Genomic DNA, 23,968 nt, shown 5'->3' with positions numbered 1-23,968 from the left:
ATTTAATTAAAAAAAAAACTGGTTTATCATTTATAATCATGGCTGTTTATATTTTACACAGAAAAAAGAGAGAGAGAGAGATTTTTATATTATATTATAAATATTTATATAAATATTATAAAAAATATTTTGAATTTTGTTTTATAAATTAAAAATTAAAATTATATTAACATTTTGATTAGTATAATTTTTTTTTAATGCATCTTAATGAATTTTTCGATTAAGGTATTTTTCCGAGAATTTGAATTTCAACTAAAAATGGTTGTTTAATTTTAATAATAATTCTCTTGGAACAAATAAACCTAATCTGCTGAAGGATGCATTTTCCACCATGTTATTTTCTTGATCAATTAATACGCACGATAAAGTCTTCTAATATCTGGCTATGCAAAAATATTCATATAATTATTGCTCGTCAATCTTTTTTTTAATTATTATAGTTAAAATATTCAAATACCGGTTTTTACCATTTTTGTTATAATAATAATTTTTTTTTTTCATAAAAAAACTAAAATTTCAAAATTGGTAATTGTAATTAAAATTAATAATTTAATTATTTGATAATAAATAATTTTAATAAATCAGTTAATTTGAAAATCTAACGTAGAATTATATTGATAAAAGAAAATAACAAAAGTAATCGTATTACGTTTGTAGGAGAAAAAAAAACAGTTTTCTATTTAAATTAATATTTATCCGAGAATTCAATGTCGTTGGGTTGTATCGGTTTTATAGATAAAATGCTTTATCAAAAATCGTTGCATTTTACTTTCGATATAGTCACGTAGAAATGTGTACATACACAAATAAATATTTATGATCGATTTGCCTCAGGGGCCCTATTTCATCTTTTTTTTTATCTGAATTACCTCAACAATTCACAGTTGAAAAAAAGAGAAAAATAAAAATAAAATAGAAATGTTTAGCTATAAAAAAATATTTTTATCAAAAATAAATAAAAGATTCGAGGCCAATTATTAAAGTAACGTACCTAAGATAATTCTATGGAAATTTTTATTTTTGCTTTTAGTTTTTGTTATTAAATTGTTTTAATTTCCCGTTTAGTGAAAAAGATAAAAAATTACAACAATCATAACGAGCTTTATTTTTGTTTAGCTTTGTCTGTTATCACATTATTAAGATTCTATGATTCAGGAAAAGATAACAATCGCTTTCTTTTTTTTTTTTTTTTTTGTTTTAAACACACAGAACAATAAAATATTGTTATATTTGGAAGGTACCAACGTGGTAGAAAAATATAGTTGATATTTCGGATTATAATGTACACATTAAAATATTTACATCAATCGAAGATCTATCAATTCATATTTTAAAAACTAGTTTCTTGGCACAACACATTCTATTCTAAATATAATAAATGCACTTGTCATTTTTTTTCTCTTCGAAATTACACTACTACTTTCAAGGGTTTTGGAGAAAAAAACCTTTTTTTTCTTTCTGTGAATTTCATTTTCACATGAGGATTCAATTAATTTCTTTTGATAATTCTGGAAGTTCATAAATACTACAGAGACTCACATAGGCAGTTAATCAGAATCAGAAGCTTCGGTACTTGAATCACTTTCAGTTTCCGTCGTGTCGTGATTTAAGGGTCTTCTATTTGTGTTCACGAAGAGATCATCTTCCTCTTTTTCCTCATTATCCTTTGGATCATCTTCTTCCTCGTTATCTGCATCGCCATTACTCTCGTGTCGTTTCTGTTGAAATTCCTGAGGCCAACAATTTTGCGACTGATAATACTTTATGTGCTCCTAAAAAAAATTATCAAAAATATTTTTTCTATTTAGAAATTCGAAAAAAAAATTAGAAAAAATAAACATACCCTTCTTAGAATTTTTACGATTTCTCCTTTAACTTTGTCACCTTCGGCGATGGGCTCAATGATAACAAAATCGCCTCTTTTAACCCAAATGCTGTTTCGAAACTTTCGTGGCATAGATATAAGAAATCGTTCTCCGTTTACATCCATTGCTTCGTGAAGGTTATTTCCTCTTGATTCTATCAGTTGAACTATCGATTGAGACTCCGATGGCACACTTAAATCCTCCTCAAGTTCTCTTGTTACATGCTTACGTTTGGTTGATTTAGACATTGTGAACTGAAAAAGAAAATGTTTCAAATTTTTATAATTTAATATTTATTTGTAATGAATTTTTTTTACAATAAATGCATTCATGAAATGATAGAAAAAATAAAATTACTTAATATGAGTAAAAATAAATCACATTTGATCATCATTCGCCTCTTCTTTATTTTTCAAATTTGTATCAATAGAATTGATTTTATTTTTATTATGCCATGAGCCAATTGATCCAGAAGATTTTTCAATAGCTTTCCATACATCTAAACTTTCGCCAGGTGATATTTCATAACCAGCCTGAAGACCATGTGGATTTGATGGTGTTTTACAATCACTACTCGCTTCTTTTCTCAATACAGTGTCAACTTCAACCGATGTGAAAAAAGCCACTGACATTGGCAAATCTTTTAAACCAAGTCGCGACGAACAAAATGAACGTGTCAATAAATTTGTAATATGCATTGCAAGTGCAGCATTATATTTATATTTATTCGCGACTAAATAACGAATTTCATCATGAAATGATAGACAAAATCTTGCATTATCTTTCATTAGCCATCGCATTGAAACCAACATTAAATGTAAAAAATCAACAGCACCACTTTGAACAACCCAATTGACTTTTGTTGGTAAATATTTATCGTCATCAATTTCCTGTCCCTCCAAGGCACGACTTAATCTTGAATTCAAAAACGGTGTAACCGGCGTTAAATTACCAGCAATTTCTTCAAGTCTATTGAACATTGCCGATTCAGAACCACCGATCCATTGTCCTTTTTCAAACATTTCACTTGCCGTTCGACCATAAATTTTCGCAATTTTAAACATTAAACCCGAACTATATTCCTTATCAACCAATTCTTTGCTGATAAATTCTTTTTTAAGTCTAAAAATTTTTCTCCCCTTTGTCATGGCGAACATTTTTTTTGATTTTGCCCCCGCTTCAGCTTCCGTCATTGTTGGATTAAATTGCTTCAATAATCTCTCGGCAAATCTTTGACCAGCACCATAAATACGTGCGTAATTAATTATTTTTGCATGATCTCTCGATATACCAATTGCCTTTGCTGTAACACTATGCATATCCGTTCCATCGGCTTTATTACCAATCAATGTCATCCATCCAAATGGTGTTGCTCCGTGAATTTTTGCATGATAAGCATCACCAATTATTGATGCAATCCACAATTCTTGACTATCAACATCGGCACCAACAATATTATATCCCGGTGGTGCTTGAATCATTGAACGTAATTCAGATCCAATTCTTTCGGCATGAGCATTTGATGCCGTCATCCATGTTGGTTCCACTGCTCGACGTGTAAGTGTTCCCGAAACAATAACTTGTGGAAGAATTGCACCGTAACGCATTTTTCTTTTATCACGTTTCAATGCACTCGATAGACTCTTTTCATCGAACCAAATTACCAATTGAGATAAAATTCGATCACGATTATTTCGCCAATAGGAGAGCATTCTTGCTATTTTTAAAACTGACGATGCACTAACATCAAGACCAGCGAGTACATTGTCGGAGAATTTATTTAAAAAATCTTTAGCCAATGGATTGCCAACGTTTTTTGATGTTCCATCTTTGTGTGGTAATTTAAAGAACCAACAACAATTATCAATGTCAATATTACACCAAATTCCACTGCCTTTATAGAAATTATTTTCGGGATTTTTCTTCTTTTTATCGCGCCAAAATTCTGTTTTTGATAAATCACTTTGTACCTCCTTATCGAGTGTCATCATTGTGTAATCAATTTCAATTTCTGTTTTTGATTCAATTGGTAGTGGACATTGTTTCAATAGTTCTTTTAAAGGAATTTTTGTTTCTATAGCTAGATCATTATTATAAGGCACGAGAAATCCCCAACCATGTTCACGTATATAATGTAGGGGATAATTTTCCCATGTGAGATTCAAAATTTTAGGCACAACTTTCATAGAAGTGCTAATATTCTGAGCACCTGGTAACCAATCTTCGTTGTTCTTTTTGTCACATAATTTTCGATACCAATTTGGATAGCCGGGCATGTGAGGCATTTTTGCAGGTAGATAATATTTCGTATCGTTCAAATAAGCGAATTTCTCTTCAAGTGGATCAATTTCTTCTTCTTCATTTTTTAAATTTTCTTTTTCAATTGCCCTTTTTGCTTTATCTTTAATCATTTCATCGCGTTGTTGTTTCGTCAATATCGATTTAATTTTAATATCCTGAGTACTCCAATCCTGATCCCACATCCATAAATCTTTTTTATATTTCTCATCGTGCATAAGTTGACAAACCTCAGCCGCACGATTCGATAAAATAGCCTTTGATTCATGACTAAAATCCTCAAATGTCAATTCTGATTCTTCAATATAACGTTGCCAATTTGAATTCACTGGTAAATAAGCACAACCAAGTTCCAACATACCGGCAAAACTAACTGGATGTGGAAAACGTTCCTGAAACATTGGTAATAATTTTTGAAAAATATTAAATGTCGCTTTAACATCATTGGCACAATATTTCATCATATCATTGAAATTTTCACGAATTTGTAATAAAGTACCATCGACAAATAAGTCGCGTGCCTTTTTATTGATTTTCTCGCCACAATAGAGTTGATGAACGTCACCCAAATTGTTCAACGATGAATGATTGCGCAAGTTTTCCTCAAGGTCCTCTTTATCAGCCTTCAATAATGCTCGTTGAAAACTGTTTATTCCGCTGACGCATATATGCATTGACATTGTGTCGATAAATCGTGTTCCAGTTGAATTTAACCAATATTGTTCTTTAATTCGTGCACGATCATACGATACATTATGACCAATTATTATTTTACCACGTTTTTGAAAATTATTTAATTTTGTTCCATAATCATCAGATGTACTTTCTAGAGGAATTAGAAATTCATTTGAAAGAAAACGATCTTTCACAACAAGACTAGAATTTTCGACGAGAGATTTTGATATCCAACCGTACCATGCATTTTTACTAACTGCTGTTGCTAATGTAGGAAGTGGTCCCTCACTCATACAAACTTCAACATCAAAAATTAAACCCTCTTCCAATGGGTAATCCACTTTTTCCGATCCTGATTCCGTGTATCTAGAATTAGAAAAATTATTTTAGTTCTTTTTTTTTAAATTTCCACACGTTTATAATCGATTTTTAAATATTTTTTTTAAATAGAAAAATTCTATGAATTTTCGTCTCAATTATTTTTTCAATGTTTATTGATAAAAAAAAAGAAAAACATTTTTTAGATAAATTTTATAATTTTCACGAAGTACGCAACGTTTATATAAACGATTTTTAAAGAAATAATTTTTTACAATGAAAAATTCTATAATTTTTTGCCTAAAAAATATTTCTTGTGGTTTTCATTAATCAACAAATTATACAAAAAGTATTTTTTAGGCAAAAAATTATAGAATTTTTCATTTTAAAAAATTATTTTAGTTCTTTTTTTTAAATTTCAACACGTTTATAATCGATTTTTAAATATTTTTTTAAATAGAAAAATTCTATGAATTTTCGTCTCAATTATTTATTTATTTTTTCAATGTTTATTGATAAAAAAAAAGAAAAACATTTTTTAGATAAATTTTATAATTTTCACAAAGCTGAAGTACGCAACGTTTATATAAACGATTTTTAAGGAAATAATTTTTTACAATGAAAAATTCTATAATTTTTTGCCTAAAAAATATTTCTTGTAGTTTTCATTAATCAACAAATTATACAAAAAGTATTTTTTAGGCAAAAAATTATAGAATTTTTCATTTCAAAAAAATTATTTCTTTAAAAATCGTTTATATAAACGTTGCACACTTCAGTTTCGTGAAAATTATAAAATTTATCTAAAAAATGTTTTTCTTTTTTCTTTTATCAATAAACATTGAAAAAATAATTGAGACGAAAATTCATAGAATTTTTCTATTTAAAAAAATTATTTTAGTTCTTTTTTTTAAATTTCAACACGTTTATAATCGATTTTTAAATATTTTTTTTAAATAGAAAAATTCTATGAATTTTCGTCTCAATTATTTTTTCAATGTTTATTGATAAAAGAAAAGAAAAACATTTTTTAGATAAATTTTACAAATTTTCACGAAGTACGCAACGTTTATATAAACGATTTTTAAAGAAACAATTTTTTACAATGAAAAATTCTATAATTTTTTGCCTAAAAAATATTTCTTGTAGTTTTCATTAATCAACAAATTATACAAAAAATATTTTTTAGGCAAAAAATTATAGAATTTTTCATTTTAAAAAATTATTTCTTTAAAAATCGTTTATATAAACGTTGCGTACTTCGTTAATTTTCTGTTTTAAAAAATAATTTACTAATCGTTGTGGACTTTAATTTCAAAATAATTTTACTTTTTTTTTAAAAAAAAAAATTAACTTACCTTGTCCATCCTTCTTGAAAAATCCATTGTTCAGGAACTGGAGGTATTTTTTTAACAAGTTCATTTACAACTTTCATGTAGGGTTTAATTTGTGAATTGGCAATATTATAAAAATGCTCCTCAATATTCTTTCCTTCGAGACTAGGTAATTCTAAATCCACATTTGGTAAGCGAATTTGATTATCAACATTTAATCCAAAAGTTAGTAATTCTTTTTTAATTGAATCTAATTTCTCTGATGAAACAATAGACTCATTTTCTTCGGGAAAAATTGTTTTAAACAAAGCTGAAGGAAGCATTTGTAAATTAATTTCATTTTCTCGATTTTCATCTATTTTTAAATAATTATTATCACTGACTTGTTCAATTGTTTCTTTATTTTTTGAAATTTCATTTGTTGCCTTAATTGTTATATTCTCATTGTTTATAGGATTTTTAACTTTAATTATTTTAAATTTTGAATTATTAAGATAGCGATATTTTTTACTTGGTAAATTAATTAAATTATCATTTTTCTTTGTTGATGTTTTATTTATTAGAGATTTTTCAAAATTTTTACTCTCCTTTAACATAAAATTGGCACATAATGAATTTGTGTGATAATTTTTGGAGAATTTATTCTTTCGTATTCCATATACAAAATCGGCTTTTTCTTCTGAATTTCGACTAAAAATATAATTTTCAGCAGTAAGTTGATTTGTTTTTGTATAATATCCTTTGTATTTTGGTTTAGATCTTCGAATTGATGTAAGTTTAGGAGGGACATCATAAGGCGATGATTTAATATCTTTTCTCATAAATTTAAATTCCGTTTTTGTTAATTTTGAGGTTAGATCATTGTTTTCATCACTTTTATTTTTTTTAACAATTATACGTTTACCAAACTTCTTTTTTTCATCACCAGCTAATTCACTTAAAAAACGTGTACTTTTATATTGCACAGACATACGTCTAAATGTTAAACTCATTGTTTATTAAAATTTAATAAACACGCTTACTATACGAACTGAATGTGTATGTCTTACACGTGCCATTTCTAACAAAAAAAAGTATGACGTATTGTGATAACTAATTGATGAATTTGATATACATATTTTGAAAGAAAATTACCTGAAAAATACAGTAGAAAATCTTAACGTGTACCTTTTTCGTCTGTCTATCGTTTCAAGGATTTTGAAGTATTGAAAATTCAATAAAATCAAATTATTAGACGCGAAAGAAACTTTGCAAATGCGCGACGACAATGCGCAGTCGTTGTTATTTTACTTCATTTAAACTTATTTAAAAAAAGTCAATAAAAAGAGGTATAAAACAATTATTTTCAATTAACTAGTATTAAGTAGGTATTTATTTACTTATTGTTTGTGAGAATTGACATTGTTTAATTGAAAATTTAAATTTTGGAAATTACGTAAAAGCAAAGTTCCAGTTTTTGTCGTTGTGAGCGCTGCCTACGTTGGCGCCATTTTCAAATTGAAATTTACATTTTTTTTAAATTTCATTTTTAATAGATCTCATTTTTAATTTGCAATTAAAATTAATACGAATGTAGTAAATAAAATAAATTAGAGCAGTTTGCAAATTTCTGTTTAACTAATTTTTTATTAAATTAAACTGAAAATTTTTTAATTTGTAATGTGAGCAGTTATTTTTGTAAAATGGGTAAACAAATTTTAAATTCGAAATAATTTTTAAACAAATAGGATATTTTTAAATTGTTGTATTAAAATTAATGTGGTTTTTATAAAAATAATTTCCCCTCCTTCACTTTCGTTTCTCTCTCGTTCTCACAAAACAAAAATGGCGTCTCAGAGGTGTGGTGTCATAACCTCTTTCTATTTCTTTTGTGGTTTCTCATATTTCAAGTGTATAACACAGTGATAAATGATAACTGATAAATGATAAAATTGTAGTGGTGGTGGTAGTGGAAGTGGCCATGAAAGGTGACAATCATCATGGATAACTGGACCACTGTATTTAATACGAGTTGTTGTGGTTTAGACGTCGAAATGACATTTTTATGTTGATGCTTCAAAATAAACCGCAGGAAAACAACACTCGACGATGATTTTTAAATCGATGTTTTTCTGCGGAATATTTTCAGTCTCATTAAGTGACTAGTAAAATACTGACGTTATCAATTAAAATGCAAAATCATTAAAAAAAAATTTGAATATCTCGCATTAATTAGTATTAAGGTATGACATTGCGGTGTGTATTTAATTTTTCCTTTTTTATGTCAAAAAATTATGTAAACAATTCGGTTTTTTTTTCAATTTGCTTTCTGTGAATTGAAAATTCAAATTGAATTCAATTCAAATTTGAATTGAAATTGTTTAAATTTTAAAGTTGATATAATCAACTTGGAAAATTTTTTTTGCTAATAATTTAAGTTCTTTAATTTTTTTTGTTTTGTTTATTATTTGAATCTATCATGTTTATTGACAATTTTTTATCAAGATAATTATCATTTTTATACATATGTGTTATTGATTTTATTACATTGCGTAACAATATAGGATTGAGAAATTAATTTTTTTTTTTTTAGTGTATTATAAAAATATTAGAAAAGAAATCTAATTTCTTCTTGATTGTAATGAATTTATGATTTTAACACTTTCACGTTGCGTGTTAACTTTTCATTATTGTATCTCTTTTAAAATGAATAATTCTTTACATTTTATAAATATAAATATTAATAGTAAGAAATTCTTTGATGAAATTTTAATATGCAAAAATTTAGTTATTTTTTTTTTTAGTTACATTAAATTTGAATTTTTAAAGAAATTTTAATAATTTAAAAATCAGTTTAGAAAATAAATTAAATTACTAAAATTTTAATAATTTTTTAATAAATTTAATTTTAATAAATTCTACTTTTATTTAATTAATTTTTTAATAAATTATGAAACTGAAGTCCGCAACGTTTTTATAAACGAAAACGAAAAAATAATTAGATAATATGTATTACTTTGGCATAAAATTAAAGTTATTCGGTGGTAACTGGCTTCTATAAAAAGATTAATTTCTTAAAAGTTTGTGCAAATCAGAATTAATAATAAAATGACTTGAAAAAATCATTCTATGTTAATTTTTCGTTTTTAAAAACGTTGCGGACTTCAGGTTCATAATAAATTCTATTTTTATTTGAGTAACCTTTAAATAAATTTAATTTTAATAAATTCTACTTTTATTTAATTAATTTTTTAATAAATTCTATTTTTATTTGAGTAACCTTTAAATAAATTTAATTTTAATAAATTCTACTTTTATTTAATTAATTTTTTAATAAATTCTATTTTTATTTGAGTAACCTTTAAATAAATTTAATTTTAATAAATTCTATTTTTATTTCAGTAATTTTTTTGATAAATTTAATTTCAATAAATTCTATTTTTATTAACAATGTGTTTAATTTTTTTAGATTCGACAATGGAGGATTATACACCGGTGGATGAGGATTTTCCAGGACGATTATTGCATCAGGCTGCACTTTGGGACAATGCGGAACTTCTCGAGGATCTTTTAGGCGGTGAACACAATCAATATATAAATAGTCAAGATTCATGGGGACGAACGGCTTTACATGCGGCAGCAATAACGGAAAATTCACGATGTCTTGAAGTATTATTATCAGCTGGTGCAAATCCAAATATTGCCTGCGGTCCACGAGGTCAGTATCGTACACCACTGCATATTAGCGCTGAATATGGTCATATATCAAATGTCGAGAAACTTCTTGAATATAAAGTTGATCTTGGTGTTTGTGATAAAAATGGATATTCACCGTTGGATGTCTCGGAGAAAAAGGAACACGTGAAATGTTCCACATTATTGAAACAAGCTGAGGAAAAATATGAACTCGAAAGATTAGCTTCACACGCATCATTGAGAGGTGTTTGTATGCAGGGCGATGTATTGGCAGCGAAAGGCATTATTCAAGCATTATCACATGATTTAGAAATTATTGTTAATATGGCGCCAAATGGAGCGAATACATTACTTTTTATTGCATGTGAAATGGGACAAAGGGATATTGTTCGTTTATTATTAGAGAATGGTGCTGATTGTCGTATTCATTCAGTGACAAAATATTGTCCATTGTATATTGCTTGTTATAATGGTAAATTAGAGATTGTTGAAATTCTTCTTCGTCAATTTCCAAAACAAATTCAATCATTAACTGTTGAAAAATGGCTACCAATTCATGCAACTGTGATAAATGGTCATCACGCTGTTTTTGATTATCTGCTCAAATTTGAATATCCACAAAATTTGTTTCAACGATTTAAAGATCCCACGGGGGAATTTGAATATGAGATGGCGTTCGATATTAATACACAAGATGTTACGGGTCAAAATATTCTTTATATATCAAGTATGTTGGGTAATTTTAAAATAGTTGAAACACTTTTAAATTATAAGGTGAAAGCGCGAAAAATTAAAGAAGAAGAAACGGGTAGTGCAACACCGGTGCCAATGTCAAGACGACGAATATCAAGTGGTATTCAAAGGCTAATGTCGAGTTTGAATTTTAGAAGTAAATCATCAGAGAAAAAGGATGATAATACTATTTGTCCTTTATATTTAGATTTATATTGTAATAATAATACCGAAACTGCATTACACGTTTCTGTTAAGGGACGACATTTAGATGTTGTTGCAGCATTACTTGTAGCTGGTGCAAATCCAAATTTACCGGTAAAAATTCTTTATGAACAATTAGATCCAGAATCGAGTTTTTCAACAGTTTTGGCAATTGCATGTGAGAATCGTGATGTTAAAATTGTTGATCTTTTACTGAAACACGGAGCAGTTGATAATGATTGTAAGGCATTAAAAATTGCAGCACAAAATCGTGATGAAACATTAACGGCAAAATTATTATCAATAAAAGCGTTTCCCGATTCGGAATATAAAATTAATAAAAAAGCAATGACTGACAGTACACAGTCGTCTCATTTTTCGGCTTTATCTAGTTTTGGTAATGTCACTTATTCAACATTATTTCCAAATGTTCCGACAATGATAAATTGGCATAATCAACAGTGTCGTTTGTCACAAATTCGTTCACAATGGTTTGTCGATGCGGTATTGAATGTTAATAAAAAATTAAGTGCAAAAAATAATGATTTAGTATTGTATGCAATTACGAGAATTGATATATCACACAATTCAATAACGTCTATTCCGTCAATGGTGTTTTATTTGCAAAGTTTGAAATATTTAAATATGGCACGTAATAAAATTGATACACTTATTGCGGAATCAAAAAATCCAAAAGATAAACTTTGTCCTGTTATTGAGGAACTTTATTTACAGGATAATCGTTTGGAGCAATTGCCGGAGTTTTTGATGAATTTTCCAAGTCTTGAGATACTTGATGTATCGAATAATAAATTACAATGTTTGCCAAATAATTTGTGGCGTGCGCCAAAATTGAAAGAATTGAATGCATCTTTTAATCTTTTACGTGATTTACCAAGTGAAGTGTTTCAGAATATTGATAAAAAAATTGATCGCGAGGATACAATTGGACATAGTCCGAGTTTTCGAAATTTGGTATCACAAATTGAATTTTCAAGAGAAAACTCTACGGATTCAATGGATTCTTTTTCAAAAATTGCCAATGCACGTATTATTGAAATAGAACGTCCTCATGTTTGGACAAAATCGGTGCAAGTTTCAGAAAAAATTAATGATGTTGATACAGAAACGGGAGTAAGATCTGTTTTATCATCATTGAATTTAGCGCATAATTTATTTAACAGTATACCCGTGGCTTTGCCATGTTTGGCAGTGAATTTAGTAAGATTAAATATGGCTTATAATTCATTGAGATCAATGAGTCACATAACATCGTATCCAGCGAGTCTTAAACAATTGGATTTATCAAATAATCAAATATCATGTTGGCCAAGTTTACCGCAAGTTGATGCTGATGCTGATTCAATGGAACAGGCAACAACTGCCTGTTATTGTCCGACAACTAATATTCAATCACCAATTGGTCCAAATAATCGTCAAACAGCAACATCATTACGTGACGTTGTTCTCATGTCTGTTTGCACACATAGACGTCATTTGCGATTGGAAAATCTTCGTACTCTCGTTTTGGCGAATAATTTATTAATTAGAATACAATTAACATCTGTTGATGATGGTGAAATTATCGATGACGATGGTGAGAAAATTTCACGTGCCTATCCTAATTCAAAACTTTATCTTCTCTTTCCAAATGTTAGTATGTTGGATGTGAGTAATAATAATTTAAAAGAAATTCCTCATAATATTTATGAATTAAGTAATCTTTCCGTGTTGAATGTGAGTGGAAATTGTGAAATTGTTGAATTACCACCGCAAATGGGTTTACTGTCGCGTTTATGGAATTTAAATACACAAGGTTGTAAATTACAAGAACCATTGAAGACAATGATTGAATCGAAAAAATATAAAACAATGGATGTGATTGGCTATTTAAAATCGGTATTGGAGGATGCTAAACCATATGCGAGGATGAAATTAATGATTGTTGGTATACAGGGTATTGGAAAAACGAGTTTATTGGAACAATTGAGACAGGAGGGTGAGGTGCCGAATAAAAAAAAATCCGCTGATCATTGGGCAAAACGAATGGGTAATAAGAATGTAAATGCAAAAACAGCAAGAGGGACAATTATATCGACAGTTGGTGTTGATATTGGTGATTGGATGTATGAGAAAAAAGTACGTGGACAATCGTCGCATGGTGGTGTTTATTTTCGAACATGGGATTTTGGTGGACAGAAGGAATATTATGCGACGCATCAATATTTTTTATCAAAACGTAGTCTTTATTTGGTTGTTTGGAAAATAACCGATGGTTTTAAAGGTGTTGCAGAAATATTTCAATGGTTGGTAAATATACAGAGTCGTGCACCAAATTCACCGGTAATTATTGTTGGAACACATTATGATGTATCAAATGAGCAAAGTGAAATTTTACAACAGCATATTAGGGATAAATTTATAAATGTTGTTGACGCGGAAAAATGTGGATTGCCAAGAGTTATGGAGACAATTGAAGTTAGCTGTAAGACTAGGCATAATATTAAAATGCTTTGTAATTTAATTTATGATGTTGTTTTTAGTTTGAGATCACCGGGAAGTAAGGAATTATTACTTGAGCAACGTGTTCCGGCGAGTTATTTAGCTTTGGAGGAAGTTGTTGTACAATTGGCTCACGATCGACGATTGGCGGGTGCTGATCCAGTGCTGAGAGCTGATCAATATTATGCAGCGGTGCAATGTGAATTGACAAAATTGCGACGTTCATTTCGTGATCCAGCGGAACTTCATCAGGCTACATTATTTTTACATGAGAATGGAATTATTCTTCACTATGATGATGCAACACTTAAGGATTTATATTTTTTGGATCCACAATGGTTGTGCGATATGCTTGCTCACGTTGTCACTATAAGGGAAATTAATCCATTTGCTCGTTCGGGAATTATGAAATTAGATGATATTCAACATGTTTTTAAATCTTCGACAATATCATCGGTTGATACGCAAGGATATATTGTGAGTCTTTTGAATAAATTTGAAGTGGCTCTTACTTGGGATTATCGAACATTATTGATACCATCGCTTTTACCATCCGAGGAGGATATATTGAGAAATAATCAGATTATTAAAATACCAGTGAAAACACGTGGTTGGCATACAAGATCAAAGAAAATAATTACTTCGCCTTTGTTTCCATTTCCAAATTCAGAGAAAGCGAATCTTGAATGTTTATATTTGACATCGAGATCACAGCCTGATTGTTCAATAACACGACTTCTTTTAATGTCATATTTTCCAAGTGGATTTTGGTCGAGATTAATAACAAGAATATTGGCAGACGATGCAATTGTTGATGTTGTTATGTCATTTTTAACACCGTTTAAAGATGCAGTTGATGAGAAAATATTTGCCTCTATGTTGGATACACACGCTGAATGGATATTGTGGCAAACTGGAATTGAACTTCGTTATGCAGGTGTTACACTATTGCGTCTAAAGGAAGTTAATTATAATCTTAAAAATTCGCCATACGATTATCGACAATATAAATTTAAATTGAAACAAGATGGAATTTGGTGTACAGTTGATTTGAAAAATAGTGCAATTTTGGAAATTTGGTTTCCAGTTGATACACTTGTTGTGAAGCAGCCAATAATAACAGATGGAATGGATAATGAACCAATGGGTTATCAGGCAATTGTTGTTGATCCACAACCTGAGAGTATGCCACAACTTCTTGCTTTGATTGTTGATCATATTGATATTTTGTTGGAGGATTGGTATCCAACGTTGGGTACAAGATTTGTACATACTTCGGAGGGTAAATTATTGGTAACAAGATTGATACCGTGTCCGAGATGTTTATTGAATAATGGTGATCAGGATGATCAGGATCAGGATCAAAATGATGAGATTCAATATCGTAATCGTGAGAGACAAAGTCAGGATAGTTATAAATCGGATGGTGACAGTGGTGTTGGACAAGATGATGGATCAACATCGAGTCGAATGCCATCGTTGGAGGGTAATCCGGATGTGAAACATTTTATTAATACAGAAGGAACATTGGTTTATTCATGGATGGTGGAGGAATGTATTTTATCAGCTTATAGCAATAAAACAATTAGTTGTCCAAAACATTCGGATATTCCATTATCGCACATTGCACCTGATATTATATTTATGGATCTTGGTTCTAGGCATTTAATAAAATCGGATGATATAAAAAGAGGAAAAATGCTTGGACGTGGTGCATTTGGTTTTGTATTTCGTGGTATTTGTCGTTTACCGGGAACAAATAGTCGAGCTGATGTTGCAATGAAAATGTTACAACCAGTGCCACCGGGTCCAAATTCAAAACAATCGGCAATTTTGGCTTTTAAAGCGGCGCAAAGTAAATGGGATCGTGATCCATTGCAGTATGCTTGTAAGGCTTATTGTACGGCAAGACAGGAATTAAATATTCTTTTAACATTGAGACACGCAAATATTGTACCATTGGTGGGTATTGTTATTAGTCCATTGGCATTGGTATTGGATTTAGCACCTGAGGGTGCATTGGATAATGTATTGAAAAATTATCGACGATCTGGTGCTAAACTTGATCCATATACATTGCAGGCAATTATATTACAGGTGGCAAAAGCTGTTGAATATTTACATCAGCAGCATGTTATTTATAGAGATTTAAAATCAGAAAATGTTCTTGTTTGGCAGATACCGTTACCATTTCAGGATCATCCTGATCATCCGGTTCATGTGAAGGTTGCTGATTATGGAATTTCGAGACAAACACTGCCATCGGGTGCAAAGGGTTTTGGTGGAACTGAAGGATTTATGGCACCGGAAATAATTAAATATAATGGCGAGGAGGAATATACGGAGAAGGTGGATTCATTTTCGTTTGGAATGTTTATTTATGAATTGATAACATTGAGACAGCCATTTGAGGGTCATGAGGCAGTGAAGGAATGTATTTTAGAAGGTGGAAGACCACCGTTAACCTATCGAGATTTACATCATCCATGTTATGCTCTTGATTTAATGGTGATTTGTTGGTCACAAAATCCAAAGGATCGACCGACAGCAAGTCAAATTGTTTCAATTGCATCGGCACCGGAATTTGTTCATTTAATTGATGTTACGCTATTGACGGAAAAATCGAGAGTCACGGCAATAACGATGTCATCACGTCATTTGGAGGATAATATAACTGGTGATGAAATTTGGCTTGGACATAATAATGGTGAAATTGATGTTCTTCTTGGAACACAAAAAGGATGGTTGCAACATGTTAGAATTAACACACAATTAATACCATTTGCAATGTGTGAAATTGATGGTTATATTTGGATTGGTGATAATTCGGGACATATTCATGTTTATCTTGGAACTAATTTTGCATGTGTTGCAAGCTATCATCTCGATGATGACAAGAGTGATTCGAAAATTGTTGGTTTAATTTATCTTGAGAATTTAAAACAATTCGCTGTTGCTCTATGTAATGGGAAATTATTTTTAATTTCAAATTCATTTACTCAATTGAAAAAAAATGAAATTGTCGGCGAATCAAATGATGATGTTAAAACATATTCAATGGCGGTTATTAGTAAAAAACGACGTATTGTAGAATTGTGGGTTGGTCAAAGTTTTGGTAGAATAAGTGTTTATACATTAAAAGATGGAAATTTGATTGACACCGTGGAAATATCACACGCTATTGGCGATAATGGTGATAAAAATTTATTTGCCACTTATTTATTGAGTGCTGAAAATTCAATTTTATCATACACTTGTCCAGGATGTGTTGTTTATCAATGGGACATTGAATGTAAACAAATTGTGAATAAACTTGATATGTCGAAATTGGTGCCTTGCTCGGAAAGTTTGAAATCAATTTCAATTGAGGAAAATCTCACTTCAGATAAATGTCAAGTGACAAGTATTGAATCGTGTATGAATCAACTTTATATTGGAACAACTTGGGGATGTATTGCCGTTGCTGAATGCAATTCATTGAGACCAATTACAGTTTTTCGACCATTTGAAAGTGAGGTGTGTCAAATTGTTTCATTTAAATCGATAAATAAAAAGAGAATGATTTTAGTAACTGTTGGACGTGGTTATCGAAGTTTAATCACAAGATATACAGATTCGCCAATTGATAGTTTAGAGGCGGAGGATTTAAAGCATAATATGTATACACTTTTATGGAGATCGGAACATTGGTCCGCTGCTTAAGTCTTGCCCAAGTGAATTTTAGGTACGTTTTGGAATATTAAAAAAAAAAAATTTTGTAAAATCAATTGAAAGGAATCGATTTTTCCTTTCAGTTGAAAAATATGCCCATTTTTCACTAATTAGTATATATACAGCGATTAAGAAATTAGAAAAAAGAATCAAAATATTTTTCTTATAGAAAACAATTTTAACAGGCAGAAATAATTTATTTATAAGAATGCAATCTTACCAGATTTTAGTTTTCTAATTTTTTTTTGCTGTGATTACACTGGAAAAAGAAAATTATAATTCAAATAAATTCGTTTTTTATTATCAAATGAATATTTGAATCATATATTTTATTTTTCCAGTGTACCTTTTTTTTTGTTAATTTTATTAAAATTTTACTTAATGTGATTCTAATCTCATTTTATAGTTTTGAGCATTATTTAGAGATTATTAAATAGAAAAAAGTCTGAGCAAAAAATGAACAAATGCAATTTTAAAAAAATGCATTTCCAAAGAATTAATCATTAATTGATTAACAAAAAGTATATATATAATTTTTATAGAATTATTCTAAGGATTAAAGTCACAAATAATTCAGTATTTACGGTTTTTTTTTTGTATTAACACAATTTAGTACTTATAAATATTGAATAATAGCAGCTAAAATATGTTTTGCTAAATATATTTAAAAAATCGCTAAAAATATTGCCGAGTATACGTTACTAAAAAAAACTGAATGTTTTGCTAAAAAAAAAAATATTGCTGAATTCAGTGAAAATCTCTACTTAAATATCACAATTGTTTTAAACTTGATCTTACAAATAGTATAAGAATCTAATTGTTAATTACAATAGGTAATATAAAGGTTAAGATTTGAGAGCACTATTTATTAAAATCACATTATATAAAAATTGTATTATCTATACCAGTTACTAATCACATGATTATTACTATTCTAAAATCGAAAACGTCCTTTAAAAAAAAAAAGAAAATGAATTTTCGATTTAAAAAATAGTTTTTTGAAATTTAATTTTTGAAATTTAATTTTTGAAATTTAATTTTTGAAATTTAATTTTAAAAAATCTATTTTATTACATTTCTTCAAATTCGGTTAATTCGTCTATTTTGTGTTTTACAATTTTATCATTTTCATAATGAAAGTAGCCTTTGAAAAATTTTCCCTTTAACATGTGATCAAACCAGATGCTCGCATCTTCTTTCATCTCATTGAAAGGAATTTCTTTTATCTCAAACCATTTTGGTTGCATTTCTGCAAAAAAAAAAAAAGAAAAATTATTTTAAAAAAGAAAATTTTATTTAAAAAATTTAATTTTCGAAAAATGAATTTTATGATTATAAATTATAATTACTAAAAGAAAATATTGCCGAACAATTAACTATATGAAATAGGTTGTAATATTTTCAGTGTTAGTTAATAAGGCATCACTTGCGTCCTAACGAAATTATACCGATATTGTGATATTCTTAGGATTATACTGTTTTTAGATAAAATATCCTAAAGCTAATAGTATACAAGTGTTTATACAAAGATTTTTAAAAAATTAATTAATAATTATACCTTCGGACTCGGTTATGTCTCCAATATAAGAATAAGTATCAAAAACGTAAACCACTGATACAATTCCTTCTTCTCTTCCATGAAAGTGAAGTACTCCAATTTTTTTCAATTCACCAGATAAACCACATTCTTCTTTTAATTCTCTAAAAATATTAATTAATTTTGATATTATTTATTAAAAATTATTATGTAATATTTAAAATTTTTTGATATAAATTTCGATTTCAAAAAATTTCTATAAAAAAAAAAATTGAAATTTTCTCACATTGTTATTGTGTACAATGTAAAAAAAAAATTGATTTTTTCATTTTAGGATATTTAATCTCTATTTTTGAGCTTGATTATAATTTTTTTTAAATAATCAAATTGTATAATCATGGATATTAATTCGAAAAGAATTTTTATAGTAGGTGTGTTGTAGAAACTTGTGATATTTTTAACCCCAGGCATTATAAAAGTGAATGGAGTACATTATTATTTATCGTCGCTTATCTATTTATTTTCATATATATGTATATTTAAAAATAATGTTCATATTCGCATTACTCATTTTATACAATTCAAAAGCAGCTAGTTTTTTAAAAAGGCATAATTGTTGGTTCATTGTAGTAGGATAAAAAAAAGGCTAACAATGTTGACCTCAATAAATCTACTCTTAAAAAAAATGAGTTTCATTTTTAATTAATTATATTTTAATTAAATTCTTTTTAAACACCATTTAAAACTGAAAATAAAGTTAAACTATTTTTTAATTTAAAAATAATTTAAAATTTTTTATTTTCTTTTAATTTGAATATTAATTTATAAGAGAATTAAAAATTATTAATTAAATTTAAATTTAAATTAATTAATTAAATTAACTAATTATATTAATTAATTAAATTAATTAATTATATTAATTAATAATATTAATTAATAATTAATTAATATAAAATTTCATGTTAAATTAATTAATATAAAATTGCGTGTTAAATTAATTAATATAAAATTTCATGATAAATTACCTCAGAGCTCCTTCCAAAATCGATTCGTTTTTTTCTACTTTGCCGCCAAAACCATTCCACAATCCTTGGTCGAGTCCTTTCTTTTTTAAACCCAAAAGTATTTTTTCATTTTTCTCCTTTTTTTCTTTTACAAAAATTAAGGTATAGAGTTTTTCTTGTTTTGAGGACATTGAATTATTATTATTATTGTAGATTATTGTTTGAACACTTTTACAAGGTAAGAGAAATCTTGTAGAAATAAAATTAAAAAAGCAACTTTCACTTCATGAATGAAAATTATGTTTTTCCTCAGTAATTATTATTTTAAAATTTCGCGCCTCGAGTCACGTGATTGAAAATCACTATGTGAATCAAATTATTAAGTACTATTTTTTGTTCAATTGACTCAAATTTGCAGTAATTATTTAAGTGATAATTTTTCTATTTTTAACACAAAATATATTTTTTGTAATTAATAGAATAATTAAAAATTAAAAAATGTTTAGTGTCACATGACACAGCTGTTTGCTGACGTCACACAGCGAATGTGGCGCCACGTAACGGTCTTAATTTTAATTAACATTTTTTGTGTTGTGCGAGTAAAAGTAAACTGAACCTCAAAATTTGCATGAATTGTTAATTTTCTAATTAATAATTTTAAATCATATTGTAAAGTAACTAGTGTTTAGGTAGTTAAAATTAGTGAACAATTGACAATAGTTGAGAATGAACTCATGGTGGTTATATTTTGTAGTTTCGGTAACTACTTTTTGTTTCGCCAAGAGCCACGTAGCCGGCTCCAAGGTGATTAGCATCCGGGGTATACATCCAACGAAAATTCCTCTTTATTCACCTGATCGAGATTTTCATTGTCTCGATGGCAGTTTAATTATTTCATTTAATAAAGTTAATGATGACTTTTGTGATTGTGTTGATGGTAGCGATGAACCCGGAACATCGGCCTGTTCAAATGGCTCATTTTACTGTCAAAATTTGAGTTATAAGCCAAAATACATTCCCTCGGGACGTGTTAACGATGGTGTTTGTGATTGTTGTGATGCAAGTGATGAATATGAATCGAATGAGTGCGTTAATAATTGTTACGATCTTGGACATAAAGCGAAACTCGAAGCTGATGAGGCACAAAAAGTTGCACGTGAAGGAAATGACATACGCAATGAGATGATCGCAAAAGGTATTTTTTTTTTTTTTTCTATGTTTTTTTCTATAACGTATTTTTTTTTAATTTACTATTTGTAAATTGTATTTGATTTTTTAAAAAAATTTATTTTAATTTTTAGGTAAACAAATAAAGAACGAGTTGCAGCAGAAATTATCGAAACTTCGTACTGATCATGATGAGGCAGAATTAATAAAAAAGGAAAAGGAGGGTTTAAAGAAGGATGCTGAGGAGAAGGAGAAAATAGCTTTAGATAAATATAAACCACCGGAACCGGAACAAATTGAAACGGAAAACGATCATGTACGTGAGGAGAGATTAAATGAGGCTGAAGATTATTTCAGACTTTTGGATTCTGATGCAAGTGGTACGGTAACTATTGTTGAATTACAAACGAGAATTACATTTGACAAAGATAGAAATGGTGAAGTCTCTGAGGAAGAAGCGCTCTATTTTTTGAACAATCAACCAGAGATAACAATGCAAGAATTTATTGACTCAGCTTGGGCGAATATTAAACCTTTTATTATGTTAGAGAAAGGTGAAATTAATTTATTTTTGAAGTTTAAAAAAAAAAAAAGGTATTGAATAATAATTTATAAATTTTATTATTTTCAGGACTTTTTAAGCCAGCGGGTGATGAACCAAAGGAAACGGAGGCACAAGCTGAGGAACAAAATGCTGAACACACGGAGGGAGATGAAACAGAGGATCATGAGGAACATGACGATCATGATGATCAAGATGATCATGAAGGTGAAGAAGAAGGCGAGGTAGAGGGAGAAGGAGAAAAAGAAGAACGTACACCGGAACCTGAGGAACCTGCATCACAATACGATGAGGAAACTCAAGCACTAGTCGATCAGGCAAACACTGCGAGAAATCGTTTCAACGAAGCTGACAAAGCAGTTCAAGATCTTTTAACGGACATTAAAAAGGTGGAGGAAAAATTATCAAATGATTTTGGAGTTGATGGTGAATTTACATCACTTGATGAGCAGTGTTTTGATTTTACTGATTTAGAATATGTTTATACACTTTGTATATTTGGTAAAGCAACACAAAGATCAAAATCAGGTGGTAGTGATGTTAATCTTGGTTCATGGAACGATTGGCATGGTCCACAAGACAATAGATATTCAAAAATGAAATACGATCATGGTTATACATGTTGGAATGGACCAGCGCGTTCAACAATCGTTACATTATTATGTGGAAAGGAAAATAAACTTCTTTCAGTAACGGAACCAAGTCGTTGTGAATATGCGATGGAATTTTTAACACCATCAGTTTGTAAATTAATGCCAGAAATTATCGACACACACGATGAATTGTGAGGCAATTTTTCTTTTATTTTTTAAACAAAAAAAAAATATATATTTTGGTGTTTTTATGTAAACAGACACAAAACATGCATACACATGAACTGAAAAAAAACTTTTTGCAAAGAAATTGAAAATCGAATTTTTGAGAAAAAAATGATTAACATTTTTTATTTTTAAATTCGATTTTTTTTTTTTTGCACACTTATTCTGTATATGATGGAACTCTAGTTTACAAGATAGGTAATTTTATTTGTTTATAGAAAATAATTTTTGCTCAGTGACTAATCACATATACGTAATTGACACATCGAATCAGTTTTATTAACTGTAGATTAATAATTTTTTTTTTTATTTATTATCAATAGAATTCTATAAATGAAATTGATATGAAATCAGGTTGATAACAAATAAGGGACATTTTTTTAAACAGTTTTTTTTTTTTTTTTTTTTTTTTTAGTGAATATAGAGAAGTAAAAATTAAAAAATCATGTGAAAACTAATAAAATTTGAGTTTATAACGTGATCTTTTAATTTTATTTTTAGTGTTGCTAGAAAAAATACAATTTTTATCTATAAAAACATATTTGAATGATAAATGAATTCAACTTACCTGATATCAAATGGATTTAATCTAGAATTTTATTGATTAAAATCATAAAATCTTAAATTTTGGAATTTCATTTTTTAAGATTAACAAATTATCAAATTTTAATTTCTGAAATTTCATAATTTGTGATAATTTATGAAATAGATTTAAAAAAAGAAGTTGATTTTTTTTAAATCAGAATACTAATTAATTTTTTCATATTTTTGAATTAACTTCAAAATCAGGAGTTTTATCATTAATTAACGGAATTGTTAAATTATATAAACAGTACTAAAAAGAAATTAAAACTTCTGTGATCGAAAATATCTTAACTTACTTAAAATAATATTTTTAATTTTCATAATAAATAATTATTATAGCCCAATGAATTTCACATAAATAGAAGCATATTCTAGAGAAACTATATATTTCAAATAAAATTTTGTATATATATATATACATGAAAGGAATTTTGAAAAAGATTCGAAAAAAAACAAAGAAAAAAAAAGATATTTCCTTATATTTTTTGTTTTTCTTCATTAATGCAATCCATATTTTTTTTTAAGCATTAAAACACCAAAAATTGTCAAACATTATATTGTTTGATATTGTGAATTTTTTTTAAGGGGAAAAAAGTGAATGTTCCCAAGTGAAATATTAAGTTTTAATGAAATTATTAATTAAAGAAAAGAAATAAGTACGTAAAAAATATGATAAATAAATTAATGAACTCTCGATAAATAATAAAATTGTCTTTTATTAAATATCGAGTTCATCGATTCATTCCAATTTTTTGTAAACAAAATATAAATATAGCGTGTTTAAGAACGCATTTTGTAAATTGCAACTAAAATAAAATTTAAATAATTAAGTTGCAGTAATTATAATACTTTAATTTTCCATCATTATTACTATTATTACACTAGTTTTATATATAAGTAGAATAATATTTAAATTAATTATAATTTCAGAGAATTTTCCAGAAGAACTTATCGTTCCAAAATATGTGACGTCAATTAGAA

General features: G+C 28.2%; 5 protein-coding genes across 7 annotated transcripts in view; 2 read left to right on the top strand and 3 right to left on the bottom strand.

Moving 5' to 3' along the window:
- Nucleotides 1-18,230, top strand: part of LOC127281924 (leucine-rich repeat serine/threonine-protein kinase 1) — a 69,826-nt gene extending 51,596 nt beyond the window's left edge. The window contains exons 1-2 of one of the 2 annotated variants that reach the window (XM_051305913.1): nt 8,172-8,712; nt 9,939-18,230. In XM_051305913.1, the coding sequence (XP_051161870.1) occupies nt 9,947-17,305 (7,359 nt within the window). In that variant the 5' untranslated portion in view covers nt 8,172-8,712; nt 9,939-9,946 and the 3' untranslated portion in view covers nt 17,306-18,230. Of the gene's footprint in view, nt 1-8,171; nt 8,713-9,938 lie in introns of those variants that run through there. The other variant, XM_051305914.1, reaches the window with a different exon arrangement.
- On the bottom strand, nt 1,548-1,990 carry LOC127281890 (probable RNA-binding protein EIF1AD). The gene is made up of 2 exons (XM_051305864.1): nt 1,844-1,990; nt 1,548-1,772 (listed from the first exon to the last, which is right to left on the bottom strand). Exons 1-2 carry the CDS (start codon nt 1,988-1,990, stop codon nt 1,548-1,550), a joined length of 372 nt encoding a protein of 123 aa, XP_051161821.1.
- Nucleotides 1,940-7,618, bottom strand: LOC127281925 (DNA polymerase subunit gamma-1, mitochondrial). Of its 2 annotated transcripts, none has more exons than XM_051305915.1 (3): nt 6,515-7,618; nt 2,247-5,204; nt 1,940-2,119 (listed from the first exon to the last, which is right to left on the bottom strand). In XM_051305915.1, exons 1-3 carry the CDS (start codon nt 7,480-7,482, stop codon nt 2,083-2,085), a joined length of 3,963 nt encoding a protein of 1,320 aa, XP_051161872.1. In that variant the 5' UTR covers nt 7,483-7,618; the 3' UTR covers nt 1,940-2,082. The 2 variants fall into 2 exon arrangements, with proteins under 2 accessions (XP_051161872.1, XP_051161873.1); XM_051305916.1 differs by having other exon boundaries at nt 1,978-2,119; nt 2,223-5,204.
- A 145-nt stretch (nt 18,231-18,375) lies between the features above and the next one.
- Nucleotides 18,376-20,278, bottom strand: LOC127281932 (oxidized purine nucleoside triphosphate hydrolase-like). Its single transcript, XM_051305925.1, has 3 exons — nt 19,877-20,278; nt 18,873-19,015; nt 18,376-18,563 (listed from the first exon to the last, which is right to left on the bottom strand). Exons 1-3 carry the CDS (start codon nt 20,044-20,046, stop codon nt 18,385-18,387), a joined length of 492 nt encoding a protein of 163 aa, XP_051161882.1. The 5' UTR covers nt 20,047-20,278; the 3' UTR covers nt 18,376-18,384.
- Nucleotides 20,279-20,435: 157 nt separating this feature from the next.
- On the top strand, nt 20,436-23,817 carry LOC127281928 (glucosidase 2 subunit beta). Its single transcript, XM_051305919.1, has 3 exons — nt 20,436-21,050; nt 21,157-21,576; nt 21,654-23,817. The coding sequence occupies exons 1-3, from the start codon at nt 20,582-20,584 to the stop codon at nt 22,370-22,372; spliced, it is 1,608 nt and encodes a 535-aa protein (XP_051161876.1). The 5' UTR covers nt 20,436-20,581; the 3' UTR covers nt 22,373-23,817.
- The last annotated feature ends 151 nt before the right edge of the window (nt 23,818-23,968 follow it).

Source organism: Leptopilina boulardi, unplaced genomic scaffold (genome assembly GCF_019393585.1).
Source record: "Leptopilina boulardi isolate dan_hultmark-lab unplaced genomic scaffold, ZJU_Lbou_2.1 LbouV2_278, whole genome shotgun sequence".
Lineage (NCBI taxonomy): Eukaryota > Metazoa > Arthropoda > Insecta > Hymenoptera > Figitidae > Leptopilina > Leptopilina boulardi.
Note: the sequence above shows the minus strand (reverse complement) of the source record. Positions and strands in the feature narration are given on the sequence as shown.

Bases quoted from the DNA above. Each gene is read 5' to 3' on its own strand.
- LOC127281890 (XM_051305864.1), bottom strand. From the start codon at position 1,990: ATGGATGTAAACGGAGAACGATTTCTTATATCTATGCCACGAAAGTTT. The intron at 1,773-1,843 runs GTATGTTTATTT...AATTTTTTTTAG, and splicing joins TCGTAAAAATTCTAAGAAGG to GAGCACATAAAGTATTATCA.
- LOC127281925 (XM_051305915.1), bottom strand. From the start codon at position 7,482: ATGAGTTTAACATTTAGACGTATGTCTGTGCAATATAAAAGTACACGT. The intron at 5,205-6,514 runs GTAAGTTAATTT...TTCTAATTCTAG, and splicing joins TTTCAAGAAGGATGGACAAG to ATACACGGAATCAGGATCGG. The intron at 2,120-2,246 runs GTGATTTATTTT...TTTCTTTTTCAG, and splicing joins GAGGCGAATGATGATCAAAT to TTCACAATGTCTAAATCAAC.
- LOC127281932 (XM_051305925.1), bottom strand. From the start codon at position 20,046: ATGTCCTCAAAACAAGAAAAACTCTATACCTTAATTTTTGTAAAAGAA. The intron at 19,016-19,876 runs GTAATTTATCAT...TAATATTTTTAG, and splicing joins ATTTTGGAAGGAGCTCTGAG to AGAATTAAAAGAAGAATGTG. The intron at 18,564-18,872 runs GTATAATTATTA...TTTTTTTTGCAG, and splicing joins AGACATAACCGAGTCCGAAG to AAATGCAACCAAAATGGTTT.
- LOC127281928 (XM_051305919.1), top strand. From the start codon at position 20,582: ATGAACTCATGGTGGTTATATTTTGTAGTTTCGGTAACTACTTTTTGT. The intron at 21,051-21,156 runs GTATTTTTTTTT...TTTAATTTTTAG, and splicing joins CAATGAGATGATCGCAAAAG to GTAAACAAATAAAGAACGAG. The intron at 21,577-21,653 runs GTGAAATTAATT...TATTATTTTCAG, and splicing joins TTTTATTATGTTAGAGAAAG to GACTTTTTAAGCCAGCGGGT.